Raw genomic sequence first — 13,256 nt, forward strand, 5'->3', positions numbered from 1 at the left:
ACCATCACAGGGAGAATTAGGGAAGTTATTTATCTAGGTAAAGGCTATTAGAACTGAGAGCTAAATATTGTTTGAAAAGCATATTTTCTCCAAAGGAAATCCAAACCAAACTTTTTTTTCCTTCCTAGTCCAGCTGCCCTGTTATTCCCCAAAGACGATGTGCTATGGTAGAGCTGTAGTGTTTTTCTTTAGTTGGGAATAAATTAAGAATGTATTCTAAAGGAAATTTCATGGAAAGTAGGAGAAGAGGTTGGTAGAAAAAAAGTACTTGTCACCATAGGCAAGAACATAAGACACCAGAAAGCAAAGGTTGTGAATATTATCAAGTTGATCACTGAGTACTATGTTTTATTTTATTGATTCTTAAGACCTTTTCAATCATTTCAGTCAATAATGAAAAGATATCCTTCTGTTCAGTAATTAGGGCACTTAGAATCTATATAGTATAATTAAGGAATTGACTATAAATGGTCTTATAGTCTTTGCTTTTGCTTCATGTATGTTAATATATTTCAAAGAGATCAACTTGAAGACTTAAACTTTTGTATACCATAGACTGTATTGTTGTAACCAGGAACCTTTATAAAGAGTAGGTACTCAGTAAATGTTTGTTTATTATATGTGGGTTTCAAGTCTGAGTTCTCTTTACTAGATCTCCTCAAAGGGCCTTAGGAAGACAAAAATGTTTGACTCGATTTTGATTTCCCCCTTTTTAATTAAGGATGAAGTACTTCAAGAATGAAAAACTTATTAACACCAGAAGACTCTAATACATAGGAACAAACTATTCCAAAGAACATTAAAGCATTTTCTAAGAGGATTACTAGAGAGATCAGACTTCTGATGGAACAAGGCCAGCTTTGATAGTTCTAAATTTAGCTCCTGCTTGTTTTTTTAATTCCTCATTCCTTAGTGATTTCATATAGGATATTACCAGTACTTAGAAGACTAACACCTCTGAATACTGGTCTTGGAAATTTTATGGTCTATTATGTAGAAGCTGTCTGACCCTTCTGAGAATCCAGGCTGAGCAGTTTTGTATTACACTAAATACTCATTTTCTTCTACAAAAGAGAAAGAGATTTCCTTGAAGACAGATGCCACAGAGTCTTATTTCATTTAAAATGCTAGACAAATAGGAAATGTACATAATCCAGGAGGAATGAGACCTCCTGCGATCATCAAGATATCTTTCTGAACAGCCAAGAATTTCTAAAGTAGGAGGACTTAAAGGTTGAGAGGAAGCAGCCTATAGGGGAGGAGAATCAACCATTAGCAAGCCAATGTAGCTTGTGGTGTGGTTAAGGTAACTCTTGGAGCTTTTATAGTATTGTTGATCACAGATTCTTAAGATCTTTAATATCTCCACCAGTATTTTTTATAGGGTACATATTTACCAAGTTTTTGTTGAGGTGGAACTAATATATATATATATATATATATATATATATATATATATATACTAATATATATTATAAATACTTATCTAGGTTAGTCCAATTCTGCATGATAATCCCATACCCTCTGCTTTAGCCAGGCATCATTCAGCAGGTCTCTACCTGCTCCAGTCCCACCTAATTCATGTAAAGTTAGAATAACTGAGATAATTGCTGAAAGACTGTCACTGCCACCACTAGCACTGTCACTGATCACACTAAAGAAAATATATCAGTTAAAGTGGGAATAGGAGAAAGAGGTTAGCAGCATCCAGGCACAATAATTTTGAGACCTAGAGATTTCTCTTAACTACTCTGAGTCTAACCAGCAGGAACATATAAAAGTAAAAGCAGCTGTGGGCAAAGCTAGTCCATTCCATGAAAGAAATGGTCCTTTTTTAAGTTGGTGATTCTTTTTCCTGGTGGAACAGTGCAGTTTTTGGGAACCTGTTTATTTCTGGGTATTTTCCCTATGTGTATCTAGGTTTATTTGTGTTGTGTGTGTCCTTAGGGAATCTTAGTAAGCTAGGCAAGACATAATACAAGTTACATATAAATAATATGGAAGGGTTTCACAGTAATTTGTACCATATTAGTAGTAGCTGAGTTCTTGACATCACTTTTGAGATTGCCCTTATTCTCTTGGGCTGTCTTTGTGAGAGCTTGGGGGATTCTGGCATTGTATTTCCTCTGGGGACATTGTTTCAGGGTTCTCTATCATGAGGTACATGATCACAAAACTCGCCTTGTAACAATACCTGAGATTTTTCTCCTCCAAGAACATTCACCATCACCTCCATAACAGTCTCATGCATGCCCAGGACTCTCATGAGGTTGGGATGCTGGTAAAAAACTTTGTTATTCATTATATCCCTAGGGTAAAAAGTAGAACAGAGCTTTAGCTGCTTGTTTTGACATCAATACTATTGTTTTACACCATACCAGGCATCTATATGCACTGAAAAGACAATGTTATAAAAGGCTGTAAACCATTTCATCTTTTTGAGCTACTTGGGATAGTGAAAAAATTAATTTCATTTTAAAAATGAAACTGAGGATCACTAACATAATTTGCCAAAGGTTGCATAAGTAGTTTGCACTGGAATCTGAACCCACTGATTACAAGCTCAGTATCTTTTCCATCATATCATGCTGCCTCTTCAGCAAAATTTGGCTTCAAAATTCACAAAAGAAGAGGCAGGAGTGAGTAGTAGCCCTTTAACCTTTAGATTATTCATGGGACAGTACTAGGTTGCTTGTTTCCCTTCCCTCCTACCTACTTTTTTTTTTTTAACCAGAATGATGATGATGACAGTGGTGAATCTGGTGAATGACTGGTAGGAGACACTGCTCTAGCAGGGGGAAGAGCTGTGTCTGGATTTGATACCTTCTCGTAGTCATTCTCTACACACCAAAATTTTTCCCTGACATCTATTTCCCATGTCATGTCTTGCTGGGTTTTTAGGAGACACGTTTCACCCCACCAAGGATCATCTAAGACCCTCCTGTAGACCTTGATTTGGGTTGCAGGCTGCACCTGGGATCTTAGTACCATGAGCAAAGGCTTGGCTTATATTCTGACTGGTTCTTCCATTAAACAGCTGTATAATTGTGGGAAAATAATTTCATCTCTTAAGAATTTCTTTTTTTCATTTGTAAAACAAGGAGATGAGATAATTTTAAAGTCTTTTCCATCACTAATATTTTATGAATCTTTATTAAATGCAGAGGCACTTAATACCTGCTGTTGCTGGTGGAAGTGTTCCTAGAACTGATCTTGATGATTCTATAGGGTATTTTTTGAAAAACAGAGCATTATCTTAACTGACAAATTATCCAAATGAGCCAGTTTCTCAAAGGATTTCTCACACAATAAAAAATGTAGATACTAAAATCTTACTCCTCACTTTCTGATTTGGAGTTTTTCTCTATCAAAAAAATACTGCCAGGAGCTTTCAGTGACTATTTTTATTGAAGTCAAATTTAATAATATTAATAATTAGTATATATTATCTCTTTTGATCATTGAAACAATCTGTGAGGTGATGTTCCTATTACCATATTTGACAGTTGAGGAAATGAAGGCAGAGTGAGGTTAAGTGACTTGCTCAGGGCAACACAACTAATGTCTGACACAGGATTGGAACTCAGTTGCTTTTTGACGTCACATTCAACACCACTGCATCATCTGGCCTCTGTTAGCTTTACTATAAACTTTCATTAGGTTTCTTTCACCACATACTCACACAAGAAGTTAAGGTCCTTCCATAGTCTCCTCTCTGGGTTTCTTTATTTGAGTTACCACATTCATTTATGTTGCATGTACTCATTACAAGCAAGGATAAAATATGGATGAACTGACAATCCCTTTCAGTGATCTCAAAGAAGAACATCCTGATATGCCATCTGCAGATGGAGTATCCTGAATAGGACTTGAGTAAATCCTTTTATATCCATTTATAAAATCCCTGAATAGGAACTAAATCAAGCCTGCTATAGCCAATTAACCCATTTTCCTCCAACATATTCTTTAGGAATATCAAAATGTTTAGAATAGAATTACCTACCCTAGTCCATTAATCATAAGCAACTCTTCTTCCTTCCCCATCCTTACACTGAGGAGGGAGCGAATCTGGCCCAAGGCAGCTAGCAGGTTAATAGTATCTTCTACAGAAGCATGGCTAATTGTATAAGTCTTCCTCATGGCTTGCAGAAGCTCTCCAATACTGTCATATTGGCGACGAAGAAGATTGAACATTATTCGAACAAGCTCTGGATTCTGGATTTGGTCTTCTTGAGCCCAACACACCATAGTCTGAGAAATAAGTTCCTTCAGGGTTGCTGAAAAAAGCAACAAGAATTGACACAGTGATTTTTGCAATTCCAGAATAAGCTTGTCATTTGTTTCTTTCAGACTGAACTACAACATATATCATTGGTTAGCTATGGTCTATTATAAGCTCTATTTTACAAGTAAAATAACTGAGGCATAGAGAGCTAGGGACAAAAAGATACAGTTAATCACCAGGGAGATTAATAATCCCTAATAAAATTATTAAATAAGGTTGTTTATCATCAATCATCAAAAATATATTATACATCTACTATGTGCCAGGCATTATGGTAAGAATATAGAATATAAAGACAAAGATAAAACATTTTTTACCTTTAAGTAATTTAAACTGTATAAACATGTGAGCATATATATAATATATATCTACATAATGTAAAAAATAATTGATTGACCCATGATCTATCCATAGTTTTATGATTTATCCCTAATTCATTTCCAATCCATATTATTCAGTTTAGTGTGATTACATAAGTGGTTGTTCAAAATTCTCACATTCATATGTTGGCAGTCAAATTTAATCATAAAGATATTGATCCATATTATACTCATATGAGGTTAAAGGGATACTCTCTTATATCAGACTTTTTCAGAATAAAAGAAGCAGGTTAAAGACTGTATACTGAGTCATGAGTACACTTGTGCTTAGCCACAAAAATGTCCTAGTTAGAGAAATTTCACCCATGTGGCTTGAGAAGTAAATACCAACCTGAGGATCATTCAGGATTCAAAAGGATCATTCAGACCTCTGGACCTCTGTATTATGACATTATTCCCTTACTGAACTCGGGGAAATAAGCCTTCCATTGAATATTTTATGATCCCTTAGTCAGTGATGAATGTATATCCTGCCCATCTTATGAATGGAGATAAACCCATCTTGAAACTTCCCCAAATTATTATAGGAGCCCTTGATCTTTTGTCATTTTCTTCAATTGCCCAACAAAAAGTTTTGCATTTTCTTGAATGAAATCTAGTCCAAAGTTCTCTAGTTCATTTCTGGTTGCTCTTTGTGGTCTCTCTGTACTATTAATTATATGTGTGTATCTATATATTTGTGTATCTATTTTCCTTTTTGATATCAGGGGGTATCTGTCTATCATGTATCTATCCATCTGGGAGTTATTTATGCAAAGATGATAAATGCACTAATAGAAACTGATAGGTTATGAAGAGAGAGTGTAGAAGGATTAAAGAAGAGTGGGCACATCCACTGTTTGGGGGAATGGCATGGATGGATGATAATAGCAGGATAATGGCAGGAGGAGAATAGAAAAAGAAAAATACCATGAAATACCAGATAGGAGAAGTTATTTAGGAAGAAAAGATAGTCAAAAATGATCAAATCTGCAAAGAGATGGATAAGAAGAATGAGAAATGAGAAAAAGCCATTGAACTGAGCAACTAAAAGGTTACTGGTAACTTTGTAGAGGTCAGTTTCAATTAAGTTATGAGGTTAGAAGTCATATTTCAAGGGGCTAAAGATTACAATGAAAGGAAAAAGAGATAAGGAACATAGGAATTTTTTTCTAGGACTGTAGCTTTGAAAAGGAGGAGAGGTATTGACTGAAAGATTGAAGAGGTGGTAAGAGCAAGTGAGTGTTTTTTATTTCAAATTTGGAAAATTTGATTTAATTAATTAATTTAGAATATTTTTCCATCATTACATGATTTATGTTCTTACCCTCCCCTCCCCCCCACTCCTCCCATAGCCGACACACAATTCCATTGGGTTTTACAAGTATCATTGATCTAGACCTATTTCCATATTATTGATATTTGCACTAGGGTGATCATTTAGAGTCTACATCCCCAATCATATCCCCATTATCCCATGTGATCAAGCAGTTGTTTTTCTTCTGTGTTTCTATTCCCCAAGTGAGAGGTTTTTTTTTAAGGATATAAGATATCTGGATAGGTTTGTATTTATCAGGGAAGGAATGTACAGTTAGAGAAGGGAAGTTAAGATGGAAGTAAGAAAAGTAGAGGAGAAGAGGAGAAAATGGTTGCCAGGGAAGGAAGGAGATGAAATAGAAAGGCTGGTCTGGGTGGGGAGAAAGTTTAATCTCTTATAAAGAGGAGCTCAAGTGATGAGAGAATGGTGGAGTGACTTTAGTAGCATTTCAAGGTACAAAGAAACAGAGGAGTTGAGGGCAAATGACTTTTATTATCTCATTAAAGTATGAAATAAAGTCCTTAGCTAAGGGTAAAGGGAAGGAGTGATCAAAGACAGAAAAGAAATTCTAGGATATTTGCTATTGGAAGTGTAACTTGAAAATCAACTAGGAGAAGAGTGAAAAGATATCCTTGCAGGAGTAAGGTACCAGTTGAGATCAGAAGACAAATGTGCTGTGTCCCATTGCATAGGTTTATTTATTTAAATAAATTTTAACAAACTGTGGTTTTATGGCTAGGTGCATACTTAGGGACACATACTTTTAAATGATTATGCTTTTGTGAATGAGTATGTTTTAATGAATATTTCATGATACTGTGAAATTTCACAAGTAGGAGCAATATAAGGTTTAAGTTTTAGAGATAGACTACAGATGGACAAGAATAACTTCCTAACGTAGTGCCAAAGGGAAATGGGCTACCTCAGGGGGTAATGAACTCCTCATCTCTGGAGGTTTTTAAGGCAGAAACTAGATGACCACCTGTGGGGAACACTGTAGAGAAAATTCTTTCTTAGGTCAATATTGGACAAAATATCAGAAACCCTTTTCCACTCGGAAGTCCTATGATTCTATTAACACTGCAGCTATGTTAAACCAGAGACAATGCTAAGTCACTCAGTTGTGGACTCCCTGTGGGACCAAGTTCCTTAGCTCCAGACAGTTTTTGCTCTGCTGCCTTGCTCAAACCACCCTCCCCTTCTTGATATCTCTTGTTCTGAGAGTTGTAATCAAATCAACACTGATGTCACTACTGGAAATGATGTGTCAGAGGCTTAACCACCAATTTCCATCATCATCTGATGACTTCTTAGACCAGCGGTTCTCAACCTCTCAATTTGTAGCAATGAGAATACATAATGCATATCAGGTATTTACATTCCGAATCATAAGTGTGGCAAAATTACAGTTTTGAAGTAGCCACCAAAATAATTTTTTTGGTTTTGGGTCACTGCAACATGAGGAACTGTATTGTGGGGTCACGGCATTAGAAAGGTTGAGAACCACTGTCTTAGACCAAAACACCTTCCCTGGACATCATTTTTCTTTATGTATTGCCTTTTTCATTAAACTTCTTGAATCCTACAATGTTAGGCACAATGCTCAGGACAGGCTAAATGATTAACAAATACTTATTCATTAACTAATTCATTCACTCACTCTAGGATTATGAAGTTCAAAAACTTTTTTATTTGAAGAAATGTTAATATGAGAAAGGCTATCACTTTTCTAATACACATAAATAATTGGTTGGGGGAAATTTTGGCTCCTGAGGGATAGCTGATGTAAATTCAGTTAGTAAATACCTATAAACCATCAAATAACTTCTCTAGCAGCCAGTCACAGTCTCTGAACATTCACTAATAGGATAATTCTTTCAGATTACTCTAGTAGTCTCCAGTTAAAATGTTAATATTTCAGATAACTAAACAATGATCAGCCTTGACCAGCTTAATATACAAATTAATTTATGAGATTAGTTCTCATCACTGCTAACTAAGTACTAAAAAAGAATGGACAATGAGCAGTTAAGTTTTGATTAGAGCACTATGGTCAGATGATACAATTCTGTTATAAGAGGAGGATGAGTACACTGGCCTCTTGGAATGTTGGCAGAAAAGGAAGGGAAAGAGAAAGAAGTAATAAAGGGAAATAGAAGGAATCCTAAAACAAACATTTTCGTTATTCTGTCTAAATATTACTGTGAAGAAGAGGCTGAGATTCGTAATTTAAATTTAGGGTATCAGGAGACACAGTTTTTGTGTCTTCATGAAAGTCATACAGTGAATAGTAACAAACCTAGGAATGAATACAGATCTGTATGGTGTGCTCTATCAAATAGCCTAGTTTTCCACCTACATATCACTATATGTGGCAGATGTCTGCTCTAGATATAGTCTTGGCTCATCACAAGAACACAAAAATAGAACTCTACTACCAGAGCTATGGAAGACATTTAGATGCAAAAGGATTAATATGGTAGGTGTTTTTCTAGGGTTCAAATTAAGGATAAGACATGATAAAGTAGCAAAAGTACAACCAAGTTAAAGGGAAAACATTTAAAGAAAGGATGACTTAATCACACAATCACATAATTATTGGAAAGGGTGGGAGGTGGGGATTGCTGAGTATTAAGCTTGATACTATTTGATTTTTCTGGGAAGTTATTAAAGGGGCAGAATGAATTCCTTTCTGGGAGACTATTCCCAAGGAGTCAAATATAATAAAGTCCCCTGCTTCAAAGCCAAAATATTAGTTAAAATAAGTTATTTTTCAGTTAAAAATATTAATAAATGAGCTATGGTCACTTGCAAAGATGAGAGTGCAGCTGGAAATGGGAATCTTATACTCCACAAGAATTATGCAAATTATTGCAAAAGCTATACATTTTTATTCTGAAGACTAGACAATGATATGAAAGAAAAATTGCAGCTCTTAAATAAGATAGCTTAATGCATGACAATGCTATATTATTATAGGCCTGCCACAATCAAAGGAATGGAACTTTGTTCAACATATGGATCCTCCTTACACTACAACATCAATTCCCTTCATTACAAGTTTTTCATTCTGTAACATTTATCTACTATTCTGGCCTCCATCTTCCATTGGTGAGCACCTCCTGAGACCTCTATTTTGGTAAGGGACTCATGCCAGCTAAACTTTTATTTTCCTCCTAGCTTTGGTTTTCTCCCACCTCCCCCTTTTATGGCTTATTTTCTCTCTTTAGAATATAATTTCCTTAAGGGCAGGGACTGATTTTGTTTTTTCTTATATTTGTAACCCATTGGACTTAGCAGGGTGACTGGCATGTATTAAGTACTTAATAAATGCTGATTGCTTTGCCTTGCCTTGAATCCAGAGTCCTAGATGCTTTCTTTATGGTGGTTACTTCTGCTTAGGTTTCTATTCTTCCAGCTCCATATGGCTTCTTACAATTTAGGTTCTATAGCTCCAAAAGTCAGTCTTCTGTTGCTCCCATCATGAGTAGGGTTCTTTAAGATCTTTTGGGCTCTTAGTCTTCATCCTAGTAACTGTTAATTCCTGATTCATATAAGTGACTGTCATACCTCATAAAATATCTTTTTACAATTAGTTTAATGTTGGGGGCTTTTCAATGATTAAGTCCTAGGTTTTTAAGGACCATTCTTACATTTCTATTCTTTCTGTTCTAAACAGTTAAAAAAGGATATTTACTTAGTCATAGTAAGAAAAGAATATTCTAACAAAGATAAGCAATGAGGACCCTCAAGTTGATTTGGCTGAGCAAAACTCTTTTACCTGAGTTGTCCATTCTTTTTTTATCAGCTAAGCATCATAGAATAGGGGTGTCAAATTCAGAAAGAAATGGGGTCCCCTAAACCATACTTATGGATCCCTATGGGTTATAATGACTTCAAAAACTACATATTAAGTGAACTGTTTTATTATATTTAATTAACTATTTCCCAGGTACATATTAATATGATTCTGGGCCAGACTCAGGCCACGCACAGGTCAGGCAGCACATTTAACAGAGCCCTTGGCACTCCTTGTGGCTGTTTCATTGTACCAAGGCAACTAAGAAGTGAGGTCACACACCTGAAACTTCAGTTTCCTAGGCTAATGTTAAGAGAGTTTTTTAAATTAATTTCTCCTTTTTTATATTTAAGAGGAAAAGGAGCAATAATATTTTTCAGTAAGAGATCCCCTACTGTGCTGCTTGTCAGTTAGAAGGGTGTGGCCGAGGAGAGTGAGTCAGTTGCCGAGAGTTGCAAAGGGTTTTTTGTTTCTGGTCTCCTGGGGAGAGGTTGTGCTGTTAGCACTCTCTCTGGTTGGAGACAGAGAACAGAATTAAGGCCTTAATAACCTTATTGATTATTAATAACCTGGGTAGATAACATAGCTAGATAGTGGTTATATGATTAGATAGAGAGAGTAGGAGAATAGGCAAGGTCTTCAGCCTAGAAGAAGATACTACCCTCTGAGGCAGATAGATTTAGGGTTTTTTAGAGAAATTTAGTTAGAATTAGGATCTTGGGTTTAGTTACAAGCTATTGTAAGATTACTTTCACTTTCCTCCTTCCCATTTCCTTTCCGTATTTCCTAATAATAAACTATTTTTTGTTTAACAAACTGTGCACTGGCTTTTGTTCAAACTCCTACTCCCCCTCTCCCCCCCCCTCCCAAAAAAATTAATCCTTTACAGCCTAGCGAGTCAGCTAGGAGTTTGACCTTTTGATCTTCTGTTCTTTCCAATATTAGGAAAAGGATAGGAGAATAACCATGTTGCTTGATATCATGGTATGGATGGTGAAGGAGATAGTGCCTTTTTATCTCAGACAACTCCCAATGCCTGGGACTTTCACTGAGATTTTATATCTCATGGTTTTGAATTATCTCCAGTTAATACTGCCTATGGGAGTATATGTTCTGTTTGGATTGTTTCTAAAATACCAACTGTATCAAGTATTTAGTTTAATTCTTATTAAGAAAAGGAAACAAATGAAAGAGATTAATGGAGACTAGAGTTGTATATCATGAGGACTGCATCTTGCAATTGACAAAAACGATTGTCTACCGAATTGAAACTATGTCCAAAGCTGAAGATAGTGTCTCTCAAAACATTAAAAATATAACACATCAAAATGTACCTATCTCCAAATAGAATGAAATTTTCACTCAGTTTACTAAACCTGCCTCTCCTACTGTTTCTAATTCTCCCACCAAGGCAAAGCCAAAAGGAAGATACTAAACCTAGCCTTTAAGAGAAGTACCAACCCTTAACCCTAAGAAGAATGAGTTAGTAACTATTAGGCCAAAAACCATTTACCATTCAGAATATGGAAGGATTTAAGCGCAGCATTCCTTCTTTTCAGGAGGAACATATAGCTGTGATAAAAAAGCTAGAGAAGATATTCAGGCAATTTGATCCAACCTGGTTTGATTTTGAATATCTTCTGGATGAGTTACTAAAAGGAAAAAGGGAAACAGTTATCAAGCTTACCAATGAGGAGGGCTGGGGTGCAGTTCACTGGCCTGAGAATGACCCACTTTGGGGCTTTAATGATGAAATGAACTATGAAAGATTGTACCAAGCTATGGAAGCAATTCTTAATGCAATGAGAGTTTGTTCAGATAGAGCTGGTACCTGGCCAAAATTTGAAAAGCTCAAGTAGGAGATAGGAGAAAAACCTTCACAGTTCATGAACAAACTTATAGAACTGGGAGGAAGATACATAGACATTGACTTAACAAGAGAAAGATATTAGACAACTGAGAAGGCAGTTTGTAAAGAATTGTTGCAAAGTAGTCAAGGACTATTTCAAAACCAGTTGCCCTAATTGGATGAATATGGACCTTGATGAATTAAAGAGAGTGGCAGTTTATGTTTATAACGGACATGCAATAAAAGATGCCGATGATAGTGATTTAGTGCATGCGTTAAGAAAGGAGATAAAAGCACTAAGGGGAAAAATTGATAAACTTGAAAAAGGTGATACAAGCTTTGAGTTAGCTATTGCTCCTTTGTGAGAATATATAACCCAAAGAGAATATACAAACCAGAGGCCAATGTGCTACTTGTGAGGAAAAAGTGGACATCTGATGATAAATTGCAGCTGTTGGAATCAAATATTCAGCAATTTTAGAAATAATGGTGAGCACTTTAGGAATAACTATTCTAGAAATAATAATAACAGAAACAATCTAAAAAAGCAACTTTGGAAATTATGGGAATGATAGATACAGTAACCAAACTGAGGCAAATGTCTTGTTACAATATAACTGTAATGGAGCATATTTATGTAATAGTCAAATTGTAACTCCTCAATAAGAGGAGTCTCAGAAGGGTACACACGGTCCTTTATGAAGGTTTGCCAGGTGAGAAAGGACTCTGGAATCAAATAGTGAAACATTTGATTTTCCAGACCCAGATATAATTTTACTAGTTATCCCAATCCATTCTTCCCTAGATAGCTATGAACCACATTATAACATGGTTCTTTGCTTCAAATGATGTCAAAAATGTTAACGTTATTAATGTTTGTATTTAACACTAATTTCCAGAGTTTTATTTTATTTATTTTATAAACTGCGCAGTCTTTTTTCAAACTCCTACCCCCAAAGCTTAACCCTTCACATTAACCAAATCTCAAGGAAGGTCTCCATATTCACTTTTATTTAATCCAATTTTCCTTTTTTTTTTTCCTCAGTCAACATGAATCTGCCTTCTCTTTCTCTCACTTTTTTTTTGTACCACAACAGAGAAAGAAAAACAAAACTTCTGTCACAAAAGCAAATAATATTTTGCATTGGCCATGTCTTTTCTCTCATATCTAGTTATCTATTATTATGGAATTTTAATTTTCTTTTTATTATTCTGGACTTGGGACCATTCCTCTTAATAATTTTTAGTTAAGAGTTACATATTGAATCTTCAAAATATAGTTTAATTGTAACATGATTTAATTTATCTATAGAGTTTCCTTGAAGACGTTTGTTTCACAAGGAAATATATGAGATTGTGATTCTGTTTGATTTTGTTCAATTTTTACAACACTGAAGAAGGTGTGGGATTATGGATCTATATGTTCTTTAACTTTTTATGACCCAAGAGGAATGGACAAACCTGTGATACATAAATGAGTTATTTCTGTGACATATATGTAATTTTTCCTTTAGGAAGTTGTGTTAGAATCTTAATGATGGTGCAGGTTTTCTCTGAGGTCTGAACCTATGTTTGAGCCTAATAAAAAAACCTAGGGTTTTTACCTCTATAATTTTTTTAACCTTTACCTTCCATCTTAGAATTAA

General features: G+C 35.4%; 1 protein-coding gene across 3 annotated transcripts in view; it reads right to left on the minus strand.

The window, feature by feature from the left end:
* The window catches only part of RYR3 (ryanodine receptor 3), a 793,997-nt gene that overhangs the window by 236,941 nt on the left and 543,800 nt on the right, over window positions 1–13,256 (minus strand). For all 3 annotated transcript variants that reach the window (XM_056810219.1, XM_056810218.1, XM_056810220.1), the window contains 2 exons: window positions 4,004–4,277; window positions 2,195–2,309 (listed from right to left, as the gene is read on the minus strand). In XM_056810219.1, the coding sequence (XP_056666197.1) occupies window positions 2,195–2,309; window positions 4,004–4,277 (389 nt within the window). The remainder of the gene's footprint in view (window positions 1–2,194; window positions 2,310–4,003; window positions 4,278–13,256) is intronic.

The sequence above is a fragment of the Monodelphis domestica genome, chromosome 1, assembly GCF_027887165.1.
Source record: "Monodelphis domestica isolate mMonDom1 chromosome 1, mMonDom1.pri, whole genome shotgun sequence".
Lineage (NCBI taxonomy): Eukaryota > Metazoa > Chordata > Mammalia > Didelphimorphia > Didelphidae > Monodelphis > Monodelphis domestica.